Source organism: Beauveria bassiana (genome assembly GCF_000280675.1).
Source record: "Beauveria bassiana ARSEF 2860 unplaced genomic scaffold BBA_S00022, whole genome shotgun sequence".
Lineage (NCBI taxonomy): Eukaryota > Fungi > Ascomycota > Sordariomycetes > Hypocreales > Cordycipitaceae > Beauveria > Beauveria bassiana.
In genome coordinates this window covers 23948-49993 of record NW_007930857.1, presented here as the reverse complement: position 1 = coordinate 49993, position 26046 = coordinate 23948, and the positions used below count along the sequence as shown (strand labels likewise).

Here is a 26046-nt window from a genome sequence, read left to right as displayed (position 1 = left end):
TGTTCCGTTAAGACTGTAACTCTACAATAGCGGTCTGTATCGAAAACACACATTCGAGGAACTCCTTGAGACGCTCCTTAAGCGAGCCTTCTCCAGGCCACAATCGATTCAGAAGAGCTCCCTCAAATTCCCTCGACGATTCGTTGCTCTTGCATTCGCTAAGAGCTTCCTCCCAGTGAATACTAGACACTGATACGGACCAGCTCAGGCGATCGGGCTTAGCGCTGACGGGTAATTTAGCCCAATGCTGTGTGATGGAAAGCTGTATTTCATACGGTGTGTCACGATATTGAAGCCTCGCGCACGATTTGGTTCTAAAGTTGCTTGACACTTGAGCAAGATTTCCGTGTGCTGCCGTTTGCCATCTAGGGAGCTTGAAGCGTCGCGGGGGTCCGTCAGCTTCCTTGCTTGGTGTGTCGGTCTCAGCACAATCTTCTCCGTCAATTTTGAAGATGAATGAATGCACAAAATTAGCAGTTGCTTCCGAAAGTTGGCCGCTTCGGTCACCAACTAAGTTTGGCCGGGAGTCGACTCGCAAATTCCAGTCCATGTACCTGCCGCAATCAAGCTGTTAGTGAGATTGGCTGGCAACTTCATTCGTAATAGCGCAGGTTGTTGCTCTTACGTAGCTGGTGCCGAAACTATCCAATCTAAGGGAGGATGGCCTTCCGTTTGGGTGCATTTGGACGAAGTTGCCATAACACTTCCTTCTCTGTCTTGTAGGTCTGCAGAAACTGTCTGTTTGTCGACCTCGAATTGAACATGGTGCGTCAACGTTGCTTCGGCATTTTCTTTCGAAATCTCGCTATGGCTAATAAGTGAAGAAAGGAGTTCGTTGGCAACCTCGAAATTGGGCATCCTGTTATTGCTTGTTAAAGTGTGTCTTTCACGTCTGAGTATTGCATTTACTCTGTCTGAATTGTCGCTCCCCTCCCACGACTGGAGTATAGATCAAGAGCGCGGCTAAATTCTTCGACCGATAAACGATTGCCTGCCGTTTTTGGTTTCGCCGAAATGTTGAGATGTCCGAAATCGACATGCATTGTCAAGTACCGCAGGAACTTCAGTGTCTTCAATGCCGGTGGCAATGCTGCTGCAAATTGGATGACTAAAGCGTCAAGCATATACTTAGAGTAATGTGAATTGTTCTTGGCGCCTTTCACAACGGGCCGTTTGCCGATTTCGTAACTGATTGTGGACTCTTTGTCTCCCTCAGGCGACTGAACGAAATAGTGGGCTGTCAATGATTCCTCCGATAGCCGCATGTCGTGTATTTTCTGGTTGATCGCGTTTAGGGCAACGTGAAGCGGCTTTGTGTGAGTTGCGCTGACATCAAAACATGTTTCTGAGTTTTCTTCTCTGGTGATCCAGACTCGGTGTTCCCTGCGTATCTCGTCGAAAACTTGGAGGTTTCTCAAGGCCTTCGGCACAAGAGTGTCGCCAGGAATCACGATTTGCATCTGTTCAATCGTATTAGCGAAGGTTGCATACTTCTCGGTGGTGCATACATGGACGAGTTCTAGTCCAATCGGCGGTGCACTGCAGTACTCGCTCTGTGCCAAGTAGATCGCATCTTGGCGTTGCATATCGACCATTCGTTGGGCAGAGCACATAGTATCACCTGTCCCGAATCTGCCCCTGGGGTGTCTATTAGCTCTTTGTTTTAGAGCTTTTTTCGGACTCGGCTTCTTAGGGGAAGATGTCGGTAAAGATTTGTTTGTCGAAGACTCCCTACTAGGTGTTCCCGTACTCTGACTAGTGCTTCGACTATGGCCGTGGCCGCCGCGATGGGCGATTTCCTTACTGCGGGAGACCATGATAATGTTGAAGTGTAAAGTTGGATTTCTACTTGCCATAAATGTATAGTCTCTCTTTTTATGTTGGAAGAGTGATTTGTTGTCAGCTCCTGCCAGCTTCTGCCAGCCACCGCCAGCTGGCAGTCCTTGCAAACGGAGGAAAGACTGTAAACCGCATCTCAGAACAAGAGTTCACCTACTATCCCTCAGAAAGCACCGGTCTAACTGATCAAATGCAAATGAAGCAGTCGCTCATGCCACCACCATTTCGCCAGGAAACCGTTTCATTGTGCTTCGTCAATTGTATGCATATAGCGGGGCTATGCATCTAAGGAAACAGCCTACCAACGCGTCTTCCAGACGCGTAGAGTGGCAGCCATCAGCGATGTCAAGTGGAGGGCGACATATGACAGCGACTCGTTGCCTAGTATTGCGACACAACCGGCCACCACCATGCAGAACCAAGATGCAAGTAGTGAGCCTCGGACTCAGCGTAAGCGACCGGTGCAAGGTGTTTCCCGCGACGACTCAGATGACGAGCTGGGGACCGAGGATATTCCCTGGGAATGGATATTCGAACACAATGTGGCCGCACGAGATGTTAGCGAAGAAGGCGAGTGCAAACGACGCAAATTGGATGGCAAGTCAATCATCGGTGCTCGTCTCGGTACTTTCGAGTGCCGGATAGGGGACATTGTTCTTCTCAAAGGCGACGGCTCAAACGAAGCTTGGGTAGCTATCCTCTGCGAATTCGTCGAAGATGATGGCGAGGGCGACAAGGCAGCCAACTTCATGTGGTTCTCCACGGAAAAGGAAATTCGAAACAGAGACAAGAAGCGCAGTGACTTCCACTGGAACGAATTATACATATCTCCATCATGGGACGTGAATTCCTTGGCATCGATAAATGGCAAAGCCAGAGTTATGTCGCTAGACAAGTTTCTCTCACGATACCCCTCGGGCAAGATCCCACGAAACTCCCCTGAATATGGCAAAACATTTGTGTGTCGACGCGGTTGTAATACGAGAACAGCCACGTATACAAACGAATTTCTTTGGGAAGACATATATAACGGCGCCAATGATCTTTTCGGTCTCATGGATATGATTGAGCAAGACACCAAGGCAAGCCGTAAGAAGCGGCGAGCGAAAAGTCCGAGGCCCGGCGATGGCGGTTATTTCCCACCACAGACACCGACAAAGCAGCGAGCAACAGCAGCAACAACACCACATTCTCGGGGCCGCACACCACGAGGAGCAGGCAAGAAGTTAGAGTTCACACCGCTGGCGATGCGAAGACTTTCACCGAGCAATGTTGATTCTTCACCTTTTCAGATCGCGCGGTCACGGCTACATGTGTCCGCCGTTCCCGCCAGTCTACCCTGTCGTGAGGGCGAGTTTTCTCTTGTCTACTCACACCTTGAGGCAGCCATTACCGAGGGTACAGGGAACTGTATTTATATTTCTGGCACGCCAGGCACTGGCAAAACTGCAACTGTGCGAGAAGTCGTTTCACGGTTGGAAGATGCCGTGATCTCTGACGAGCTAGATGATTTCATATTTGTCGAGATCAACGGCATGAAGATCACTGATCCTCACCAGTCCTATACCCTCCTGTGGGAAGCACTGAAGGGGCAGCGCGCAAGTCCAACACAGGCACTGGACTTACTGGAGCGCGAGTTCAGCAATCCAAGTCCACGGCGTACTCCCTGTGTGGTGCTGATGGACGAACTAGACCAGCTCGTCACCAAGAATCAAGCCGTCATGTACAACTTCTTCAACTGGCCAACGCTGCGACACAGTCGTCTCATTGTCTTGGCGGTTGCAAATACAATGGATTTGCCGGAGAGAACATTGAGCAACAAAATCAGCAGTCGTCTTGGTATGTCTCCGACTTAAAAAAGAAGTAACTGTCACTAACCTATGTATCAGGCCTTACTCGAATCACATTTCCCGGTTATACTCACGATCAGCTCATGAAGATAATACAGTCACGTTTAGAGGGCGTGCCAGGAAACATTGTTGACCCAGATGCAGTCCAGTTCGCTAGTCGAAAGGTTGCTGCTGTCAGTGGCGACGCGCGACGAGCCTTGGACATTTGTCGAAGAGCTGTCGAGTTAGCCGAGGCCGACGCGCCACCCGATCCATCTACACCAAGCAAGAAGGCGCCCGGAGGAGACACGGCGGATCTAGCACGCCGCGGCCGCGTCACCATAGCCACTATCAAAAAGGCCATAAACGAAGCCACCTCAAACCCTATTCAACAGCATTTACGTGGTCTACCATTGACCAGCAAGCTTCTCATGGCGGCAATGCTCCTGCGGTTTAGAAGAACAGGCCTTGTCGAAACCACATTCGGCCAAACTCTCGACGAGCTGCAGCGAGTATCTGCATATGCGCCACGGGCCCCGTCTGGCATGGCTCAAATACTCGGCAGCCACGCCAAGGGCGCTGGACAGGGCGGCGCGCATCAGCGCCACACAGGACGGCCTGGCTATGTCCACACGGCTGCACTAGACCTTGTAGCTGCAGGCCTTATCAACCTAGAGGCCCAACGAGCCGAGAGGAGCAGCAAATTGCGGTTAGCAATTGCCGACGACGAGGTGAAGATGGCACTGCGCGAAGATCCAGAGCTTCGTGCACTTGGAATTGGTATATAAGTTGCAAAAGAGCGTAGAAAAAGCGGAATAGAAATACACCGTAGAGGCATGTGGTATCATCTTTACTTTTAGTCTCCTGTACTAGTCTAAAACTTGCGTCGTCCAAGTGATGGCGTCCACTGAAGAGGATGTGTCTCTTCAGAGGCGTTTTCGTCCTGTTTCCATATTTTAACTATGCAAATGTTAGCTGATAAAGGCTTTCATGGCTAGACACACAAGTACTTACTCGTCTTGTCAGCCTCACCACAGATGAGACGCAAGCCGGAGCGGTCAAATATTGAGCTCATAAGGCCAGCTTCTGCATCCAGGGAACCAGGCTGCGCTGTAGTATCCAGGGCCTGGAATCTGTGTCCAGACTTCCAGTCCCAGAAGCTCATGGAGCCATTGTCACCTAGGTTGTAAGAGTCAGATCATCCGACACACCAAGTGTGGAACTGCGACATACCTCCGGAAAACAGGACGTTATTTTGATTGACACTCATAGTGTTGATGATGGCATTTTGGCCGTCGAAGTTCTGCATAAACGCGCCCTCGGGGCATTTCCACTGCTTGATGCTGCCCGTGCTACCACTGGCAAAAGTAAATTCCTCGGGATGCACAGCCAGGGCACGGACACCCTTTTTGTGATGTGTGAGAACGCCCATGGCCTTGCCGGCAGCAAGATCCCACAAGCGAACAGTCGAATCAAGTGAGGCACTGATGACTTGGGGGTCTGCCTCTTGGCACTTGACGTCCGTCACAGTACCCGTGTGGCCAGAAAGAACATGAATATTGCTTCGGGTGCGCATGTCCCAAACACGAGCCACACCGTCGCGACCACCCGTGACTAGTACATCGAGCGTAGGGTGTAGTGACAGCGTGTAAACGCCGCTCAGATGGCCATGATAGTGGCGTATAACTTTGTTCGTTTCCAGGTCCCAGCACTTGACCATCTTGTCCTCACCGCAGGAGAAAAGGTAGGGGTGCCGCGGCGACACGGCGAGCCCGCGCACAGTGCTAATATGGCCTGTGAGGGTGAGCTTCAGTCCACCCGTCGCGAGATCCCATATCTTGATGGTGCGGTCTCCGGCACCACTCGCGAACCACTTGTTGCCAGGCTCTACGGCCAGCGCGCGCACCCAGCCCAGGTGGCCAGAGATGACGCGCATGAGCTTCCACGGCGGGTGCCACTCAGGCTTCACTTGTTGTATCGTTTGCGCGCCGAGACCGCCGCCGCTTCGCGTCGTCAGACTTGTATTCTGTTGCTGTGATGTACTTTCGCCGCTGGCTGGTGCGGCCGTCCTCGATCCGGGGCCCTCCAGGAGCTTTTGAGGCTGGCCGGGGCGCTGCGCGACTACCATGGACTTGGAGGCGCCTTTCTTCTGCGGCTTGCCAGGTTGCTTGGCGGCAAGGGATGGCGGCAGAATTTCAGAGCTGGCGTAATCGGTCTGGAACCGACGTTTCATCACGGTGTCGTCGAAGTCGTCGGCGAGCTTCTGGCGCTTTCCGGTACCACTAGGGCGGTCTTGCGATGCCGCTGTCGCACGCGCGTAAAGCTGCTGGGCCGCCGTCGAATTCTGCGAGATCATTACTCTGAGTTCCAGGGCATCCTGCGGGATTTGTGGTGTCTCCATCATGGATTGAATGGCTGCGACTGATGAGATTGTCGGCGAAATGCTAAAGGATCGAGAGCGACTGATGGAAAAAATCCCAAGGTAGTTTGGGCGCGCCAGACAATTTGAGTGGGTCACTGAGGCATGATCCGGCAAACATACAACGCGCGAAATGTACACTTGGTCGTATGGGATAGAAAATTGAAACATTGAAAGTCGTGGGAAGCTGAACTATTATCATTCCGGAACAATGGATTAATATATGTTCATTATTAATGGGTGGATGTTGCCGTGCAATGGACGAAGCAATATCGCTCCTCAACGTGCTACTGTATGAACGGCGGAGAGATGGCATCTTCTTTCAGTCTTGGCATACCGAGCCTATGCTTCGCCATGTCGTGATATATGCGGATTCAGCCGAAGAAGTCCACCGAACCTGGTCTGTGTATAGCTCAAGAAGACAGGCACCAGGGTAAACTCTATCTATGTCTGTCCAACTGTCCTTTGGGCGGTTCCGCCAAAGCTGCACATCGCTCTAAAGCAAGTTTGAGGGTACTTGATAAATTTCTTCTATTCAAAGTACGGTGCCGCACCAGGTCCCACGCAAAGGCTTCATTGGATCTACTATGGGAAAAAAGTAATTGCACCACGTTTTGACTTTGACACAGAGGCGTTGTAAGTGCAAGCCAACGCGTTCCGGGTGTCTGGTGGGGCGTCTTTACTTGGACCGTTGGCGCCTCTCGGGCTTCCATCACTTCCTCTTGAACATCACAGTCTTCCGCGACAACGTCAGACTCTAAGATGGTTCAGTCCGTGCTATACTGAAACCTGAAGATATGGCTGATGAAAACGACCGATTTCCGTTACATACGGCGGCGCGTGAGCGCCGAGGTGCGATGGCCAGTTCTGGCTTGTATTGACCGTCGCTAACAATTCGACAGTTGCTGTTGCTGACGGCCTACTCAAGGTACCCTCTTTCTGCAAAGCCAAACAAAGCCTACTCTAATCATGTTCTCTCTTTTTTTTTAAAAAAAAAAAAAGACAAGTCCCAAACTATCGCAAAACAAAGATGACGATGGTCGTTATGCAATTCACTGGGCGGCATCTTCCAACTGCCTAGATATCGTTATCATGCTAGCGAACCAGTCATCCTTTGATCCAGATCTGCAGGTATTTGCCTTTCAGCCTTTCTACCCAGCTTATGGTTACTCATTCTGCATCTCCTAGGATGAAAGCGGCTGGACGCCGCTCATGATTGCCGCCAGCGTCCCTGAAAGTGACGACGTTATCAGGGTGCTCCTCAAAGCTGGCGCGGATATCAACAAAAGGAGTACGTCTCCATATTTGTCCACCTCCATTTACGACATAAACATCTGACATGAGTTCTCTTACAGACAACAGCGGCCAGACGGCCTTGCACTTTGTCGCCTCAAAGATGAGCCTAGATACCGCCAAGTTGCTCCTCGAGCACAAGGCCTCGACGCGCGTCAAGGACCGCCGCGGGCAATACCCCCTGCACCGCGCGGCCGCCATCGGCTCCGTCCCTATGTGTCTCTTGCTGCTCAAGAAGCTCAGCCCCACGAACCCGCAGGACGTCGAGGGCTACACGCCACTGCACCACGCCATCGCCGAGGGTCACGGTGACACCGCGGTGGCGCTACTCAAGGAGGGGGCCGACGCGACGATTAAGAACGTAGAGGGCGAGCTAGCGCTCGATTTGGCCCCGGACAAGGAGGTGCGTACGTATATACTACGCGGAGCCGAGCGCGAGGGTATCGAGCTGGAGAGCCAGTGAATGAAGAACAAACAGAAAAATCGAGGATCCTGGTGGAGATGGTTGTAGATGGTTGAAAATTTCAATTGATAGAAAAAGCAAGGTACACATGGCTTTACAGAAGCAGCGCCTATATCTACATGTGAAAAAGAATAGAAGTAGAAGGTTGCCGCTAGGCTTGCCTGCGATGTTTCTATTTCATCGTCTGCTCGATGAGCTCGCGGTACATAGCCTTGACATCCTGTACGTCCGCGCGCAGCTCCTCCACCAACTCGCTCTTTTCGCCGAGCATCTCCAGCGTAGTCTGGTAGCGCGCGTCAAGTTTTTCCACCTGCACCTGCAGCTCTGGCACGCGCGCTGACGCCGTCTTCGCGTCCTCGAGCTCCTTCATCAGGCCAACCATGTCGGAACGCGCCTCATCGCGCTGGTTGCATACGCGCGCCATCTCCTCCTTGGCCGCTACCTTTTCGGCCTCCAGCCGGCGAATCGCCGCGCTCATACGCTCAACAAGCTGAACAGAGGGGCCCGCGGCGACAGTGGACATGGAAATCATGTCCGGAGCCGCCGCCGGCCGACGCGGGGAGGAGGGGACGGCGTCGTCGATGCCCAGCAGGCCGCCGTTGTCCGCATCCTCCTCCACGGCGGGCGGGGAGAGCGCATGGTGGCTGCCGAGCTCGCCGGATTGCTGAAAGGCCGAGAAAATCGGCGGCGGCGCGCCGGGGTTCGGGCTTGCCGACGACAGACGGAGAGATGGCTGCGCTGACGGTCGTTGTGAGCGCGGACGTGCATCCGTGTCGGGGATGCTGCCTGATAGTGGTGTCGAGCGATGACGGAGCGAGAGGGGTAAGCCGCCGAGACTGGCGAGATCAGTGCTAAAAGTGCGGGAAATGTAGTCGGGGACAGGCGACTGGGGCCGGCTGTTCATCTTGTCCCCACGGACGGCCTCTTCTGTCCATTCAGTTTGCTGCGCGGCCAAGTCGCGGCTTTTAGAGCGCTGCTCCCTCTCAAGGTCAGAGCGAGCTTGATCGAGGGCCGCTTCAGTAGCCTTGGATGACATCTTGAGCGCGGAGAGCTCGTCACGAGTCTTCTCGAGCTGGTCTCTAGCCCTGGTCAAAGCAGGCTGGACATCCTGTAGCTCTTCGTCGAGCGTTCTGGCCCGCGTAGTCGAGTCACGCGCCTTCTTGCGCATTTCGGATTCACGCTTACGTGCCTCGTCCCTTTCCTTTTCTAAATTTGACACCTTGGCTAGCAGTGACGACTCCATCGACTGCCAGTTGTTGCTTGCAGACGCGTACTGCGATTGTAGAGTCTCAATCTGCCGGAGCAGCTTGACCTGCACTTCGCCACCGGAACCTGACGTCGCCTCTTCGGCCTGCGTCCGCATGAGCTCGAGCTTTGCCTCCATAGCCTTCATCTCGACACGCAGCTCATTCTGCGCAGTGCGTCCACGCGCAACTGCGCGGTCGAGCTTTTCGCTCCACTCAATGCCGTCTTGTCTGGCTTTTTCTTCTAGGGCGTCCTTTTCGGCGCGCAAGATCATAAAGCTCTCTTCCCGAGTCTTCAGTTTCTCCCGCTCAGTAGCGAGATCATTGCTGAGAGCCGCAGCTTTGCTTGCTTCTTCAGTCTTTGTCTTAAGTTCGCGCTCAAGGTTGCGTATCGTGTGATCCCGTGCCGTCTTTTCCTTCTTTAGGCTGTCAAGCTCTTTTTGTAGGCCGGCGGTTGCCCTGCGCATTAGTTCCTGCTGCTTTTCCTGCTCTTCATTACTGTCAAGCCGCGTGCGCAGGGCCTCAGCATCGGCGAAAGCTTTATCCTTAGTCTTCTTGAGCTCCTCATTCTGCTTCTCCGAATCAGTGATTTGCTGGCGCAGCTTCTTAATTATGGTTCGATATTTTTGTTCTCCAGCCGCAAGCTTCTGCCCCTCTTCCATGAGCAGGGCAATTTTCTCGTCTTTTCCAGCCAGCTTGCTTTCCATGCTGCCAGAAGGCGCGGCATTTGCGGCCTTTTGAGCAGTCTCAGCAGCCGACTTGGCCAGATATTGCAGCTTAGACTCTAGCGAATCGATTCGTTCCACGTATTCTTGAACTTCTTGCTGATGGCTAGCCTTTAAACGTTCCACCTCTTTAAGTGAAACTGTGGCTTCTTCTTTTGTCGCATCCATAGCTGCAAAACCGTCTATGTCACAAGTGTCGACCGTAGACTCAGCCGCTGTCCCCGCTTGCGAGTCTGTTGCAGCAACAGTGTTGTCGAGTCTTGTATCATCAGATGGCGGTTTCCCATCAGCAGTCGTCTCAGTTATAGACTCAACAATCTCTGTAGGCTTAGTCTCCTCTGTCAATGTCGATGCTAGAATGTCCTTCTCTGGCTCAGTAGCAGGAAACTCTGACACAACATCTTCTTTCTCCGCAACTCTCGAGTCGGTAGACTTTCGCTCCACAGACGGTCGGCTCGCATTGTCGACGGAACTACGCGGAGAGCCTCCGTTCTGCGACGATTTGCCAGCCATGGCCTTGGCTAGCCTAGCTTGCAGTCTATCATTGGCGCGATTATTCGATGAGGAGCGCGAGGCATCTATCAATGCAATCACTTAGTCAATGTTTTCCCAATATTGGCATCCGCTTTCTCGCTGGTACATGATGCCTTACTGGGCGTAATCTTGGCCGCCGCAGGCACAGCGCTCGCTTGAGTCGGTGCCTTTATCTGCGGATGAGACTTGTGCTGCTGATGTGTCCCCGGCGCATTGTTGCTTGTTTCCTCCTCGGAGAGTATATTGTCGAGGCGAGACTCGACGCCCGCAACGGCCTGCGACAGAAACGAGCCCCATCTCGACGAAGACTTGTTTGGCGCGGCCATGGCGGGTGCGCGACTGTGGATCCGATACTTTTATCTTGGAATTCGCCCCTTTGTCCCTCTACAACCTTCTTTCTCGCTTGCTTCGTCTTCGCGGTGAGTGTGGGATCGTCGTGGTCGTCGTCGTTATGGCTGCGTAAGCCATTACCCCCTCAGCAATCCTAAGATGACTCCGGCGCTGGTCCGAGCTCCCAAGACTGAAATTAGGGTAATAGATTAGAGGAAAGAATCGACAGAAGATCGTGGGCGTCCGACTTGCAAAACAGAGAAGATCAAGTCGCCATCGCAAAACAGCTTGGGTGGGTTTGTGCGGAATGGCGCGCGCCTTGAGGTTGAGCTGGCCATGAATGGGTCCATATTGGTGTGGGTGGTCAAGACTGGTGCATTATATACCTAGTTGCATAGGTAGGACATGGGGAGCAAGGCGCCACAAAACCGACCGTTGACGGCCGTACCCGCTGCGACCTGGAGAGCCGTTGGTGATTTCACATTGTTGAAAAAAGACGGAGCTGAGCTGTCTTTGCGAAAAGTTTTACTTCTATTTCCTAGGTTCAGATAATCAGGTCCAGACATTCACTCCTTGTGCGCCCAATGTAATTTGAGATAGGATTGAGCCACCAGTGGCGCTTGATCCTTATGCATCATCACCGTGTAAGATGTAAAAAATCCCCTCCATAGCCGTTGTCCTCTTCAAAAAATCGTCCCCTTCCAAATGATACATTATCACACCAGAGAGCCAAAAAAACGCTTCCATGTCGGAGGGGGTATATATCGCCGCCATCTTCATCTCCACATATCATATATCGCTCGCCAGATGGCGTCAACAAGTCAGAATACAATTTACAAACATCAAACATTGAAAGCACATTTCAGAAAAAGACATCATCCGCGATTACCCGGTAATCTTCTTCCACCAGCTCGTCCGCACAGGCGGCTCGACATATGCCGAGTTGCGACGACTTGTTTGGCGCTCCTCGCTTGCATCCGAGGCAGGTACGCGGCGTTCCCGGTGGCGCTCCTCCTTTCTGCGCCGGCGTCTCTCATCGTCGGCTTCGTCGGCGGTAGCTTCACCAGCTTGCTTGGCACGACGGTGGGCGCGTCGCTCACGCCGAGCCTGGTCATTATTCCCGTCACCACCATCTGGCGGTGGAGGCGCATCAGAGTGCTCCTTCACCCAAGATGATGTACCTGAATGCGGCCAATTTGCGCCTTTCCTGTCCTTGTCACGACGACGGTCCTTGTGCGGGTAAACATGCTCATCTTCACTTGGGCGACGGCTGCTCTTTCGCCTGCCACCCTCTTCGGTGGCAGTGCGAGCTTCGCGACGAGCTTCCCGGCGGCGTCGACGCTCGGCATCGTCTTCAACGCCGTCTACCTGACGCGACCTGCGGCGTTCCCTCTTGACATCGCGATCCACGTCTGGATTCTCCATCTCGGCCGCCATGGCTGCAGCCTCCTTCTCCTTGCGCTGGCGTCGGCGTTCTGCTCGGCGGGCGTCGCGGTCCTCACGATCGCGGCGCTCTTCCTCCTCCTGCTTGCGAGCACGCCGCTCAGCACGGCGTGCCTCCTTATCGTCCAGCTTGGCTTCATCATCGCGCTTGCGCGTTTTAGCGCGGCGAGCATCCTCCTTAGAGCCGTCACTACCGGTGCTCCGCTTACTCCTGCGACGAGTATCACGATCAGTCTCCATGGCTTCGCCGTCGTCCGTCACTTCGGCTTTTCCCTTGGACATCAGACCACTGAAAAGACCAGAAAATCCGGACTTCTTGCCACGCTTAAGAGGCGTTTCCGAGGGACCACCAGCATCTACCATGACGATATCCTCGTCCGGGAGCTTTCTGCTTCGACGGCGGTCTACTCTTGCGGCGTCGGGATCCAGAGCACCACTCATGGCAATTCCTGGATCATCGCGGTTCGGGCGTCTCTTGCTAGAAGACTTGCCGATGCCGAGAATCTTGGCCGCCTTGTCGGGCGTCTCCTCGGGCGGCGGCGAAGCCATGCCATGCGCACCTACAGAATGGCGGCGTGAAGAGTGGCCGCCGTTGGCTTTTTTGTCGCGTGTAGACATCGATCGCGAAATGGGCGGCGTGCTAACGGCAGCGGAGCCGCGCGACCTGGAAGGCGTCTTGGAGGGCCTTTCAGACTTCTCAGGCTTCTCGTCGCCCGACCCTGAGCCCTTTGATGACGACTTCTCGCCAGATCGCTTGGATGACCGTTCGGTCTTGGACTTGGATGATCGGCGCTCATCCTTGCGCTCGTCTTTGCGAGAGCTCGACGTGCCCCATGCGCCCCATGACGACGAGCCATCGCGGCTTATCTTAGGGCGTTCTTTTCGAGAAGGTTTCTCAGGTGGCGGTGTCAGTGGTGCATCAGGAACGGGTGGCGGAGGAGGTGAGGCTTCGTCGTAAGCTTTGAATCTGCTCTTCTTGCTCTTCTTCTTGTCCGTGAAGGGACTGGTGTCAGCAACAACGAAGTCTGGATCCTCATCGTCGATGGGAAAGCTTCCGGGGATGCCGGCTTCCTTGCGACTCTTCCTTGATGAAGAAACGGGGGGCTCAACAACCTCGACAATCTTGGACTTCTTCTTCTTGTCTTTCTGATTCACGTCCTTGGGTGGAGATGTTGGAGGCGGCGGTACCGGGATAGCCCCTTCCTCGTTGGCAGCTTCAAAAGACTTGAGTTTATCGGCAATTTTGCCTCCGATAGGCTTACGCTTCAATGAAGTTGTGTCATTTGCCTTGGAAAGGGATGTAACATCGGCGTCCTCAGTGGCATCTTCCAGAACCGCAGATGTCAGCAGATGTAATTTTGCCTTGTACATGGATCGACGTTGGGGTAACCTGGGGTAGACAGGGGTGAGGTAGAGCGCTGAACCAACCTTTTTTCTTTTTTGATGAAGACACGCCCCAAAAATCAAACGCGTCAGTCGTCGACGCATCTTTCGGAGCAGAGAGGAGCTCCTCAATTTCGTCCGGCTTGAGTTCTTCAGGAAACAGTTGAGTTTCTGAGTCAGCCTCCTTGGCCTTCTTCTTTTTTTCCTTGTCTTTCTTCTTCTCTTCCTTCTCTTTCTCCTTCTCCTCCTTCTCCCTCTTCTCGGCCTCTTCCCTTTCTCTCTCTTTTTCTTTCTTCTTCTCCTCTCTTTCCCTCTTTCTATCCTCCTTTTCTTTTTTCTCTTTTTCTTCTCTCTCTCTCTCCTTCTCTCTTTCCTTTTCTCTCTCCTCCTCTTCCTTACGCTCCTTTTCTCTCTTCTTCTCCTCCTTCTCCCTTTTCTTCTCCTCTTTCTCTCGCTTTTCAGTCTCTTCTCTCTCCTTTCTCTTCTCTTCCTCCTCTTCCTTACGCTCCTTTTCTCTCTTCTTCTCCTCCTTCTCCCTTTTCTTCTCCTCTTTCTCTCGCTTTTCAGTCTCTTCTCTCTCTCTTTCTCGTTCTCTTTCCTCCTCTTCCTTGCGTTCCTTCTCTCTCTTCTTTTCTTCCTTCTCTTTTAATTTGGAACTCTTTTTCGAATTTTTGGCAGCTTCTTCCTCGGCTTTCCGCGCCTCTTGCTCTTCAGTTTCGCGGATAGCCTGCTCTTCAGCTTCTTTCGCAGCGAGCTCTTCTGCCTCTTTAGCCGCTATCTCTTCTGCCTCTTTAGCCGCTAGCTCTTCCGCGTCCTTAGCCGCCTGCGTCTCGGCGCGCTCCAAAGCTTTTTCTGTGAGACGGTTAAACTTTTCATTATCCTTCTTCAAAAGCTTTCCCCTCTTGGCTTTCTTCACAGTTAGAGCTGCTAGTTCTTCTTCCTCTTGCAGAATCAGCGCCTTCTCTTCCTCTTCCATTCGTAGCTTTTCCTCGGCTTCCTTGGCGACGGCTTCCTCGGCTTCGCGAGCGGCTTGCTCTTCGGCTTCCTTGGCGACATCTTGGGCTGCCTCGGTGGCTTCTTCGGCATCGCGGGCTTCTTGTTCGGCTTTTTCCTTGTCGGCCTTCTTTTTCTCCTTTTCAAGCTTCTTGAGTTCCTTTGCGCTTAGTTTCGGCTCCTTTTCCTTGTCATCCTTGGGTTTCGATTTAAGTTCGGCTTCTGCTTGTGTATCCTCAGGCTCAGTAAAGTCCAGTTCAGTGGGGTTATGCACAGGGGTACGAGGATCAGTCATGGGGTCCTTGGTTTTCCGTTCGCTCTGCTTGAACTTTGACGTCCAGGCTGAGGTATCACCAACAGTGGCCCCCATATCTGTAGTTACCTCCTGCACGTCTTTGAGTGGATATGTCTCACCAGTAGTATCAAATAGAGTGTTTGACTTATCCTTTTTATCCTTCTTGCCGGCACCAAATGAGCTGAAGAAGTCGTCGTCTTGGTTGGTGTCGTCCTTAGATTCGGAATTATTGTCTTGTTCGTCGAGATTGATCAGATCGCTCTTCTTCTTCTTGTCTTTTTTGCCGGCAGCGCTCCAACCTCCCCAAGAGTCTACGGGGTCGGGTTCCGGAACGGAGGCAGGCTCGGGTTCTGGTTCTAGGTCGACACCCTTCTTCTTTTTTTTCTTGTCTTTCTTAGTGGTGCCCATGGTAGCCCAGAAGTCGTCTTCTTGTTTTTTGTCCTCCTTCTCAACTATGACCTCCGACTCGGTTTTGGGTTCGGGGACTTCCTTCGCGTCGTTCTTTTTTCCAAAGCTGTCCCAGAACTCGTCACCATTGTCTGCTTTCTTGGTGTCTTCGGCAAAGGAGGACGGGGTTGGGTCAGCATCATCAAAAAGGGCGGCCTTTTTCTTGTTCTTCTTGTCCTTCTTGGTCGAAGTAAAGCCCCACACATCATCTTCCTTTTTCTCAGGTTCCGGGGCGTTTACGAGCGTTGGGTCTGGGTCTGCAGCGTCATCCGAGGCCGCACCCTTCTTCTTCTTTTTCTTGGACGCAGTTCCCCAGGTGTCCCAGGCCTCTTCTTCTTTCTTTTCCGGCTCTGGCTCTGGTATTGGCTCTGGTTCTGCCTCGCTTTCGATGGCACCCTTCTTCTTTTTCTTGTCTTTTTTAGAAGCCGGCATCATCCAGTCGGCGGCGGCGGCGGCGGGTGCAGGCTCTGGCTTCGTCTGCGGCTCCGGTTCATCGGTTTTGCCTTTCTTCTTAGTAGCAGTGGCCCAACCCCAGGGGTCGGCGTTAGGTTCTTTCGCTGCGGTCTCTCCGGTCTCTTCCACAAGACTCATGCCCCAAGCACTAGTTGCTTTTTTCTTTTTTTCTTTCTTTCCGACAGCAGTGAAACCAACCCCATCGGGTTCTTTCGTAGGAGACAGTTCAGCAGACTTGTCTTCATCCGCTTCATCCAAGGAACCGAAAGCAAAAGAAGTGCCTGCCTTCTTTTTAGAATTCTTGGTGTTACCCCATGGGTTTGAGTCGAGATCATCCTTTTTTGCTTCAGCGGGAGCCCCAGTAGTACCTGACCAGTCCCAGGAGTTGCCGCCAGTGGTCCACTTGGTACCCCAGGATCCGAAAGTATTTTTTGTGTCTGAAGCTTCAAAATCGACATCGAGTTTTCCGCCATCATCACCGAGTTTTATCTCCTGGAAGGCATCGCCACCAAAGTCAGCGTCTGGAATCTTTGGAACGGGGTCTGGCTCGGCAGCAGCAGCGGCAGCGGCACCCTTCTTCTTCTTTTTGGTCTTGGCAGTGGTGAAAGTATCCCAATCATCAACGGGATCGCCGCCGCCATCACCGCCGTTGTCATTGTTATCTTTGTGATCTTTGCTGTCGTCGCCGTCGCCGTCGCCGTCGCCGGCCGCGCCAGCGCCAGTATCGCCACCCGCGTCACCGCCGTTGGCGCCGTTATCGCCATTGGCATTAGTATCTTCCCTTTTGCCCTCATCGCCCCAGCCCGAGCCGTTTCCAGTGTTGTTATTGTTATTGTTACCACCAGCTTTCTTCTTCTTCTTAGCGGCTTGGACGACGTTCTCTAGCCACTCGAAGTCGATCGCTGAGGATGGTGTAAACGGGTCGGAGAACAAGTCGTCAGGAGAATCGCGTTTCCGCAGAGGAGCATCTTTTGTTGTTGGTAGGGAATCAACATCAGGTGCGGGGGTTTGCTTGCGGACAGCGTAGCTGAAAGAGTCATCAGCGTAAGCTGCAGGGGCTTCCGCTCCTCCTGCTTCGCCGAGATGTCGTAATCTGCGATACCAAGAAGGTGAAACATCGGGCAAAATCAGATGCTTTTCCTTGGATGCACCAGTGTATAATGTTTTCTAGTCATAATTTGGGTCAGTAAATGGGGTGAGCTCGAGGATAGCAGGGCTTGTGGCAAGCACTTCAATTAGCGCCGCGGTAAGCCGCCAGGCGGTTGATTGAGTTCACCGGCGCAGATTGTCCGCGACACGAGCTCCGTCAAGAGTTCGACTATACATACATGACTCGAATGCCTGCTTGTAATCCAAATACTGGAAATCAGGTGCAGTTTCCGGCGTAAGGACGTCTCATCCCAGCCAGTCGTCGTCGAGGTCTGGGTCAGAGGGTAAGCGAATGCGCTTCCTCTCAGGCTTTCGGAAGAAGCCAAGACAGCGGCCGCAGCCATTGTTCAAGTCAGAGCTCGTATTGTGGCGGGCCAGCGTCAAGATCATGGAAGCTACTGGGGCGAGATGGGAGTCGCGCGGGAGTCGTAGTCGATCGAGTTTGTGAATTGAAGGCGGAGGCAGGCGAGGGGAGATGAGCGCTGGGCGATGAAGCCGAGCAATGCGCAAAGAAATACAGATCGGCTTTCCCAGGAACTGACGTCACTTCGTCGTCGTCCTGTCGACGGCGTCGCTCGCGGTCGGAGTTGAGCGTCAGTGGAGAGTTAAGTACCTAGAGCCCGTTGTGGTCGTCCAGCGCTGCAGTCGGAGAAACAAGGCCACTGGGGTAAATGGAGACGGCGCTCGTGTAACAGAACCAAAAACACAAGAGCAGAGCAAAAATCTGCGGAGTCTATTCATGCGATCCGGAAGCCACGAGTCTGGTAGGTAATACAATTTTGCCCAAATAATGCCGCGGGTCGAGGTCGAGAGGCGGTTTTTGCTGTTTGTAAAGGCGAGAAGCTCTCTGCGTCTCGCAATCTGGCGGTGGAGTGAAAATGGAGAGTGGAGAGCGGCCGGGTGAATGTGGGACGCTTTGCTTTCTGATACCTTATTTTGGATTGACTTTCACTAGAATAAAATAATCAAATAGTTTCTTCGACGTGTGAATGGGTGAGGTCGGGTCAGACTGTCGCAGCTTGTCCAAGGGACTCCCAGCCACCGGGGGATAGCGCTGAAGCGGCGGCAGGAACCTAGTGAGTTAGTCGTGGCTTGGAAGAGGAGTCGGGACCAGGCGCTGTGGGTTTGATTGAATTGACTTGACTAACACTGTGGTTTCTGGTTGTTTGTATGCCGTCGCCCTATTGTGACGGTCGTGGTTGTCTAAGTATGGTCGCGTAGGTTGTGATGTCTGTCCAAAGGATGCCCGCAGACTACTTAGTCGTCTCGCAGCGTCTTTCTCTCGGGCAAGCACGCGATGAAAGATCCAAGATATCGTCAAGTCTCGTGTCCACGAAACGATAACTAAAACAGTAGGCCTGGTCGCGGGGGCACTATCGAAAGTCGTAGCCTCCTGTCGCGGGACAGGCAGAGATTCAGTCGACGCGGGGAAAGGGAGGAGCAGACAACCCCTTTCAGTGCGTCAAGAGACAATGAAAAGGGCAAAGTCGAGAAATGATGCCCTGTCGACCACCCATTCACGTTCAAGAATGGCCACTGACGTTGAATTCCAGATGTGAAAGCGTTGCACCAGTCCTCCCGAGGCTGCGTGACACACGGGTGACGCTGCTGTCGGGGCCAAGGGCTCCGAGGCTTAGATACCTTGTTTTTTTTTTTTTTTGCACAATCACGCGCACGCACATTCAACACCAAGCCGTGTTTGCTATGGCGAGCCGTCACCTTGCCGAAGTATGGATCTACCAGTAGGATTTTGAAACAGCTGACTTGCAGCAGCAGCAACCTCGCGCGTCATCTGCGCAAGGGACCGTTGTCGTGTAGATTGTTTATTCGTAGGGGTTCGGACTGTATACCCAGGTATTCAAGCAAGAAAGTACATGGGCAACAAGTATAGATAGAGCACATAGGACGGACTTGTTTACATGTACCTCATCAACTGAGCTGACCGCCTCTTTCTCTGTTTCGGTCAAGCACTGCATTATGTCAATCAAATATTAAATACATAATCAAAATTTCAATGTAAAACGTCTGTCCCGTCCACCAGTCACCTTTGGGCTGCAGCAAAGGAAAAGGAGATGGATGGCTGGGGGTGGAGCCAGTTGGGCAACCACTCTGACTGACCAGTACCGTCATCAGACCCAATCAATGAGAAGGGGCATCAACTGATATGAGTGGATGCCGACAAAGGCGAATGCAGGCGAGATGCTGGTTTCTTTTCGTGGCTAGCCAATCTGCCGTAGTAGCTGAGTGCTGGGACGAATGTGGCCACCCATCGGAACAGACCGGTATATATGGTTGGCTGGCGTTGTGCTCCTACATGAGGAGGCTGCCAGGAACAAAATGTGCAGAGACGCAATCAAGACAGACATTCCTTCGAAAGGTGATGGCTGTATCGCGCTCCCTAGGGGCTGCATATTGTGTGCCAGCAAACCTCTTGAAACCTCTAGCCCCAGTGGTTCTGCAAGGCCCAGCCCAATCTCCACGGCAAGGCAATAGTCGTGTGCAGTAATAATCATAGACCTGCTAACTAGCATTTGACGTCCGCTTGCTGTGCATGCTATGCAACGGAATTGCTGAGGAAGGGAGGCCAGCACGCGATTCTGATTTCATATTTTCAGCTTCTGCAAGCCCGATTCGGAAGCTCTCTCAAGGCTCAAGGATCCGGCCATTTCAACACCTGAGACATGGCACAGAAGATGGCGAAAATTTCTTTTGCAAACCTCCAATGCGCTTTTTTTTCGCGCGCTCCGTTGTGTATCAGGCAGGCTCGAGCACCCCCATCAGGACGCTGATAATCCTTCAGGAAATAGTAAGGATTTATTCGTTAGCGCAAGCGAGAAGAATATTTCCATCATTATCAGTGACGTAGAATCGCAAAGTATTGACTAGGGCAGCTCGATGTCAGGGATATTGACAAGGGAGCAACGAATCATCGCTGCAGTGGCTGACTATTCGACATTGTCACTATCACAATGTACAAGGCTTGCGCGTCAGCAAATGCTCTGCCAAAGGAACCAGGGCTGTGCATCAGCTTCAGCGGGGGCTTCCCGCAAGGACCCCACAAGGACCCGGCATGCTGCGCCCAATGTTCAACTAGTAGTATGTGTTGGGTATTTTTTTGGTGGCCGACAAATCTTGCGAAGCAGGCCGACAATTAGCAGCGCCCACGGAGTATGGTATTTGAGCTTGTGCCCTGAGCCCGGGGTGAGAATTGGCGCATGCACTCGAACGGAGTGTCATGCGTCGATGCCCAGCTCGTGAGTCGTCAGCTCGACACATCGTGGGCCGCCGTATGGCGGTATGCTAGCGATACTCATGTGCAAGTGCAACCAATGTGTGAGCACATAGCGGAGATGAGTGAAATTGAAATGATTCAGACTATCTGTCAGATGAGGCTCTACGGGACGAGGCAGAGAGTCAGTTCTCTGCAGAGATAAACCAAGGATTCTTTCACCTCGGGTGCATGAGATGCTCACTTATATCTTCAGTCCCAGCATGTGTAGTAGATCAGCCAGATTGTAACAGGTTTCAAAGCAATAACAGAGTTGATAATCAGTATAACCATCGCTTTACAAGGCATGCCAGGCAAGTCGCGTCACCATGATAGTCGTAGTGGGGATTTACCCCTCCAGATCCTGCTGCTCATCTGCAAGTCGCAGAACCCAGTTGAGTTCAGGCCAGCTGCAGCACGCAATATGCTATTAATTAGCAATAAGCGCCTAGGAATTCAACCCACCAACCAACCAATTAATTGGTCCCCTGTAGCTCAGTTGGCTAGAGCGTCAGACTGTTAATCTGAAGGTCGCAAGTTCAAACCTTGCCGGGGGAGGACTATAGATCCTCTACTTTTGCCTTTGACGCCGTGGATGAATTTTTTTTTTTGTTTGTAAACTTTTCTCTGCTATTCAATGCAGCTATATAGAACAGGGGGGCGGGGTACACGTAGTAGCACTGAGTTTTCTTGATGCGCAAGGCTTTGATTTCGAATGTGTTCGGCATTGTGGGTTATTCATGTTTCGCTTACGTTTATTAGTTTACCCTGCACTTGGTAATGAATGCAGCTTTCTGTCTTCCTGCAGGGGGTCACTTTGTTTTGTAATTAGATTCTTCTGATGTTTGTTGCCGTTATCTCCGGTGTGCTTATTGACTTGCACAGGTTCTTTAGTTTCGCGTCCATCCACGTTGCAGCTGTGTCTAGACGAGTGCAACCAGCCACGTAAAGCTGTCTCGTGTACAGCACTTGTCATGAAACAAGCCGCACATTGACCCCCCGAGCAGATAGATAGGTAGACAAAAGGAAAAAAGGAAGGAGCAAGAGAGGAAAAGAAGAAAAGAGGCGCTGTTTTGCTATGGTCAAGAACAAGAGCGATGTAGCCGATAAACGGCATAGTATCATAGCATTTTTAATACTATCTATTAATTACCATATCACATAATACTTAACTTGATTTACTTAGTTAGTTACTCACATTTTCTATGCCTATACTAACCCTACGTTTGACCTACTACTAATGGCAAAAAAATAAAATAAGAGAATGTCCTCCCCCGGCAAGGTTTGAACTTGCGACCTTCAGATTAACAGTCTGACGCTCTAGCCAACTGAGCTACAGGGGACCAGTTGTTGAGTGCCATGGCTTTATTGATACTTATCAGCCAAGGGAGTAAATATTCCGTCAAAATAGGCAGCTTATGTATTCCGGACAACTGTTATACATATAGTGGCTCGTGAAGTGACGTTCCGAGAAGACCAATCTCGCTTCTACTGGTATGCGCGATAACTGAAGAAAGAAAGGTATTTCATTTTTTCCAGTCAATTACTCCAACTTCATCACAGTTTGCGAATAGCGAGGCTAACGGAGGGGCTGCAGTTACGCCTCAACGCTTGACTCTTATATTTGTAAATGTGCTTCATAATTAGAGCCTGTTGAGCAACAGGATAATTGAGAAGCTGCATTGTGAGCTGCATAAAGGCGCTTTATTCCGGGTTAGCGGAGCGCAGATTCATCCTGAACCAGGTCTTCATCCTGTATACCAGGTCCCTGTAACGCATTCTAGGATTATTCGTCATCAGTGTCGGAGTCTTTCACTGACTACATATCTCTTGGTCTTCAACAAACACGAACAAATTCGTTCCAAATGGCTGTCTGCAATTCTTCCGTAAGTGGACATCGTAGTCTCCATCCCCATTCTTTGCCCACGCCCACGCCCACGCCGGCCTCACCGCTTCCATTACTGCCCCATCACAGGCGTCCAAGTGAATTGCCGGGCAAATGAAACAAAGGCACGACCAATATTTGACTGCTGTTCCACTTTAGTTTGGATTCGGGCTGCAGAATTGGTATTGCTTGCAGATGACGTTGTTTCCCAACGACGATGGAACCGAGAGACAAGTGCTCTCCTTCTTGACGGAAGCGGGGAGGATTGTCAGGCATGCAAGAATTGGCCCACCCTGACAGCGGTCAGGCCTGACTTGTGACTACTTTCTTCTGTTGCTTGCTGTCTTGTTTGACTCCCAAGGTACATTGGGCAGTCGGTGCAAAGGATTATGATTCTCGGAAGATAATCTGCCTTGTGGCATCTTTGAAACCTTTGAATCTTATACCAACGCAGGTGACGCGTAGCAATCGTGGCTAAGCTAAAAACCCACGCGGCTCCCAAAAGGAGATCTGTGCAAGGCTGTACACCCTGTACAAATGCATACACCCTTTTCTGCAATTTCCCGGACCATACTAACTACAACATCTTTTATTGGATATGTATCTCAGTTGGCAAGGCAGACTTGAATGTATGCATATGCTCGCCCTACACGCCCTCCCCGTCTTTCATGGAGAGAAATCAAAATATTCAAATTGAGGCCACTGCGAAATGACAAGTCCCTTCATGTTGGAGGTTACTTACTTCGACGTAGCTCTTTGCATCTTGTGTCCTGTTTGAGTAACTCTGGGTCCGCGAGCAAGCTGAAGATGCAGAACAATTAATTTGTCGTGAGAGAGACGGCAATTATAAACATGCACACCGTTCTGTTCGGATTGAGGCACCACAAAATTAGCAAGGAGAATGTTGGTCTGTTCAACAAAGCAGTGAGCTTAGTTTCAGAATCTGCGTGATATCTATACTTGAATCCGTCTGTGTGAGTGAAGTCCCCGTGTCATGTCGGAAACGAAGCAACAAGCCAAGAGCAAATTCCAGTCCACCGACATTTATCAGAGCAGACACGATTACAAGTTTCTGTCGGAAATCCCAGTAGTAAAGATGGAATAGATGAACAATCTCGCGGTGCAAATGATTTTACACCGCGACCAACAGCGCTATAACACGCTCTGTATGACCAGAAGATATTATCAAAAAGCCTAAAATCATGGCGATTCTCGTAAATAACGCCTCCTGAAATGCAAAAGAAAAAAAAAAACGGACGGATTACTCCGTTAACAAAATGGTATTTCAACGCCCGCCCATGTCACTGCTATAACCTACTTCGCCAAAATTTTGCGCCATGCCACCTTCGCCATAACCTGTATTTGGGCCGCTTATGTAGCCTCCATCGTCGGCGTCGTCGTAGTCGCTGGCATCAAAAGACGAACGTCCACTAAGGTCGTCTTCCATACCACTCATCTCCGGCGCCGACCAATTCATCGCTGCTAGTGCGGGATATTGCGCTAGCAGAGCTGCGGGCAATGCATAGTGTCCATTGCCATCGACGGGATAGCCTGTGTTGGCGTCTATTGCCATACCGGGACCAGCCATGCTAGTCATGTCTTGTTGCATGCGCTGTTCTTGCCATTGCCGTTGGCGCTCGATCATTTCTTCGTCTAACAGCGGCTTGATGCAGATGCGCCCCGCTTCGGACCTGAAATGACGACCCAGGGCGTCGGCACGCGCAAACCGCCGTCCACAACCCCATTGACCTCCAGCCTTGAGCTCACCCTTGCAGACAAACTTCTTTTCACCAGAATGTAGACTCTCGTGTCTCTTGCGGTCGTGTTGTCTTGCAAACGCTTTGCCGCAAACTGTGCAGACAAAGGGGCGCTCGTCTGTGTGTGTTCGCAGATGGGAGCGTAGGTTGTAAGCTCGAGTGAAACGTTTCGGGCACAGGGTGCATTGAAATGTGGCAGGGTGCTTCTGCACTCGCTTCGGTCCACCACCTTCTGAGCCGCCTTGGTATTCGGGATCAGCCAGGCGCAAGGCAATGACATTGTTTGGCACTGCGGATGTGGATTGCCGTCTGCGGGTAGCAGAGGACTGTCGGTCTGCAGGCGAGAGAGATCGTGAGACTTCTTGGCGGGAAGCTAAATTGGAGCCAAGTGTGGCGTTGACACTGCTCGGTCTAGGCTTTGCAGCAGCTCCGGGCCGAAAGGGGTCTGTTACTGACCGAGGGCGCGATTTGGGACGCCCTGCACATTTGGTTAGCTAGGTCGATTGGTAGAAGTTTTCAAGCAAGTATACCTCTATCTGGCGGTAGTAGCGAGTCTTGATCCAGCTGAGATTTGGTGGCATCAAAGCCACCGAGCTTAGCATTGCTGGTAGGCGCAAAGTCTATGTTGATAGCAGGGGCCATTTGTGGCATGTCCTGGCTGTTTCCAACAAAAGTGCCGCAAGGATCTTGTATGATAGGGTAGGCAGGTATGTTGTAGCCAGTATTTGGCGATGGTTGAAACTGCATGTCTGGTAGCGTCTGAGAGCCAATGCGAGGACTGATGGCAGGGCTATGAGAGGGACTGCGACCATCGCCAAGGTTGAAGGAACCAATACCAAGGACCTCTTGATACATGCTGCCGTCAGAAGGTCGTTGCAAAGGCGAGTGGCTGGCGCCATTATCGAAGCTATCATGCACATTCATATTAGGCGAATGTGTGACAGAAGATACATCAGAGTACTCGGAGGGTGCACGACGGTGGCCAGTGAATTGAGCACCACTCCATTCGTTAATCTGACCAGGTAGAAGGGCTGCCTCTGGACCAAGAGAAACGTTTCTGGAGTGGACATGGGGCGAGGAGAACTGATGATGCTGAGTAAAGGATGGTGAATGCTGCGCCGAGCTGGGCGACTGCTGAGACTGCGGAGAAGCCATGTTATTGAGATCGGCCGGACTGAGACTAGAGGGCTCGAAGAGCGGCTGGTTAAAATGTTCACTCTGGTTTCTGGAGGCTGGGAAGAGGGAAAAGTCGGCGTCGAGGCTGGGTGCCAGAAAGTTCTGCTGGGATTGGGACGTAAAGGCCAGGTTGTTTGCGCCAGATGCTGCTTGCTGTGTGAAGCCGACGGAGGGGTCAAAGGCGGCTGGGTTGACGGCGTCGGCTTGGAAGGACTGCGACTGCTGCTGGGCGGTCTGGGACGTCATGAAGCTATCGGCAAAGGATGAATCGAAGCTCGAATCGGCGGCAAATTGCTGTTGTGTTTGCTGATCGAGAGACAGGTCAATGTTGGAGTCGGTGGGTTGCGCAAATTGGTTCGGCGACGGCGAGTGCGCTTGATTTATAACAGACTGCTCCTGCTGGCCAGCAGCAGCCGACGACTGGCCGTTGTCCTGCAACTGGTGGTCCATGTCGAGAAGATGAGAGAAAGCGGAGCGCCGTTGGAGACGCTTGGGGATGCTCCGGAAGCAAAGAATGTACCTGCGTATCGGGAGATGGGGCTTGACGAGGAGCAGCAGCGGCAGTCAGCGCGGGGGTGTGGGTAGAGGGAGACTTTGGGGGGGCGTGAGTCTGGAGGCGTTGACTTGTCCGGTGAGGCAGATTTTCGAGGCAGCCTTTGTACGGCGACCGCGCGCCGCGGGGGTTGGGTGTCAAGTGTTTGGTAATGTATGTTGGAGGAGGCTGTGCAGGCAAGTGTGGTCGCGACAAGCGGGCTAGGTCCTGGTGAGTCTGCGTTGATGGTTGGCTCACACAGCCCTGGGCCGCGTGGAAAAGGGAGGGGTGGTCAGAGGCTTCGAGCCAGGACAAGCGTGCGCAAGACGATGAGGAATGTCTGGGAGTGCGTGGCGTATGTCGCTTTGGGAGGATGATGAGAGGAAAGCGAGACGGGACGAAGTGGGAAAAAAATATCAGTGGCTGTCGAAACTTCGACCACGGCTGGATGGTAGCGCAACCGCCTAGCTGGTGGTGAAGGGGAAGTGCCAAGTACCTAAGAAGGTAACCAGCTTCAAGCAGAGCCGCCGTGAGCGCAGTAACAGGCGGGCTCAAAGAATATCGAGGCCCGACCTGTCCGCAAGCCCTA

General features: G+C 52.2%; 7 protein-coding genes across 7 annotated transcripts; 2 read left to right on the top strand and 5 right to left on the bottom strand.

Annotated features, from left to right (window-relative positions):
• Positions 1-7: 7 nt before the first annotated feature.
• BBA_06967 (uncharacterized protein) lies at positions 8-1613 on the bottom strand (the record flags this gene model as incomplete). The annotated part of the gene is made up of 4 exons (XM_008602064.1): positions 8-554; positions 626-859; positions 910-1460; positions 1509-1613. The coding sequence occupies 4 exons, from the start codon at positions 1611-1613 to the stop codon at positions 8-10; spliced, it is 1437 nt and encodes a 478-aa protein (XP_008600286.1).
• A 636-nt stretch (positions 1614-2249) lies between these two features.
• Positions 2250-4456, top strand: BBA_06966 (origin recognition protein Orc1p; the record flags this gene model as incomplete). Its single annotated transcript, XM_008602063.1, has 2 exons — positions 2250-3678; positions 3729-4456. The coding sequence occupies 2 exons, from the start codon at positions 2250-2252 to the stop codon at positions 4454-4456; spliced, it is 2157 nt and encodes a 718-aa protein (XP_008600285.1).
• An 86-nt stretch (positions 4457-4542) lies between these two features.
• On the bottom strand, positions 4543-6069 carry BBA_06965 (WD domain-containing protein; the record flags this gene model as incomplete). Its single annotated transcript, XM_008602062.1, has 3 exons — positions 4543-4628; positions 4683-4847; positions 4902-6069. 3 exons carry the CDS (start codon positions 6067-6069, stop codon positions 4543-4545), a joined length of 1419 nt encoding a protein of 472 aa, XP_008600284.1.
• Positions 6070-6674: 605 nt separating this feature from the next.
• BBA_06964 (26s proteasome subunit p28) lies at positions 6675-7843 on the top strand (the record flags this gene model as incomplete). The annotated part of the gene is made up of 6 exons (XM_008602061.1): positions 6675-6685; positions 6717-6723; positions 6883-6939; positions 7090-7218; positions 7276-7378; positions 7443-7843. 6 exons carry the CDS (start codon positions 6675-6677, stop codon positions 7841-7843), a joined length of 708 nt encoding a protein of 235 aa, XP_008600283.1.
• A 172-nt stretch (positions 7844-8015) lies between these two features.
• Positions 8016-10672, bottom strand: BBA_06963 (M protein repeat protein; the record flags this gene model as incomplete). The annotated part of the gene is made up of 2 exons (XM_008602060.1): positions 8016-10390; positions 10465-10672. The coding sequence occupies 2 exons, from the start codon at positions 10670-10672 to the stop codon at positions 8016-8018; spliced, it is 2583 nt and encodes an 860-aa protein (XP_008600282.1).
• An 889-nt stretch (positions 10673-11561) lies between these two features.
• BBA_06962 (uncharacterized protein) lies at positions 11562-17183 on the bottom strand (the record flags this gene model as incomplete). The annotated part of the gene is made up of 3 exons (XM_008602059.1): positions 11562-13509; positions 13571-16857; positions 17019-17183. The coding sequence occupies 3 exons, from the start codon at positions 17181-17183 to the stop codon at positions 11562-11564; spliced, it is 5400 nt and encodes a 1799-aa protein (XP_008600281.1).
• Positions 17184-23277: 6094 nt separating this feature from the next.
• Positions 23278-25375, bottom strand: BBA_06961 (oocyte zinc finger protein XlCOF20; the record flags this gene model as incomplete). Its single annotated transcript, XM_008602058.1, has 2 exons — positions 23278-24227; positions 24280-25375. The coding sequence occupies 2 exons, from the start codon at positions 25373-25375 to the stop codon at positions 23278-23280; spliced, it is 2046 nt and encodes a 681-aa protein (XP_008600280.1).
• Positions 25376-26046: the final 671 nt, after the last annotated feature.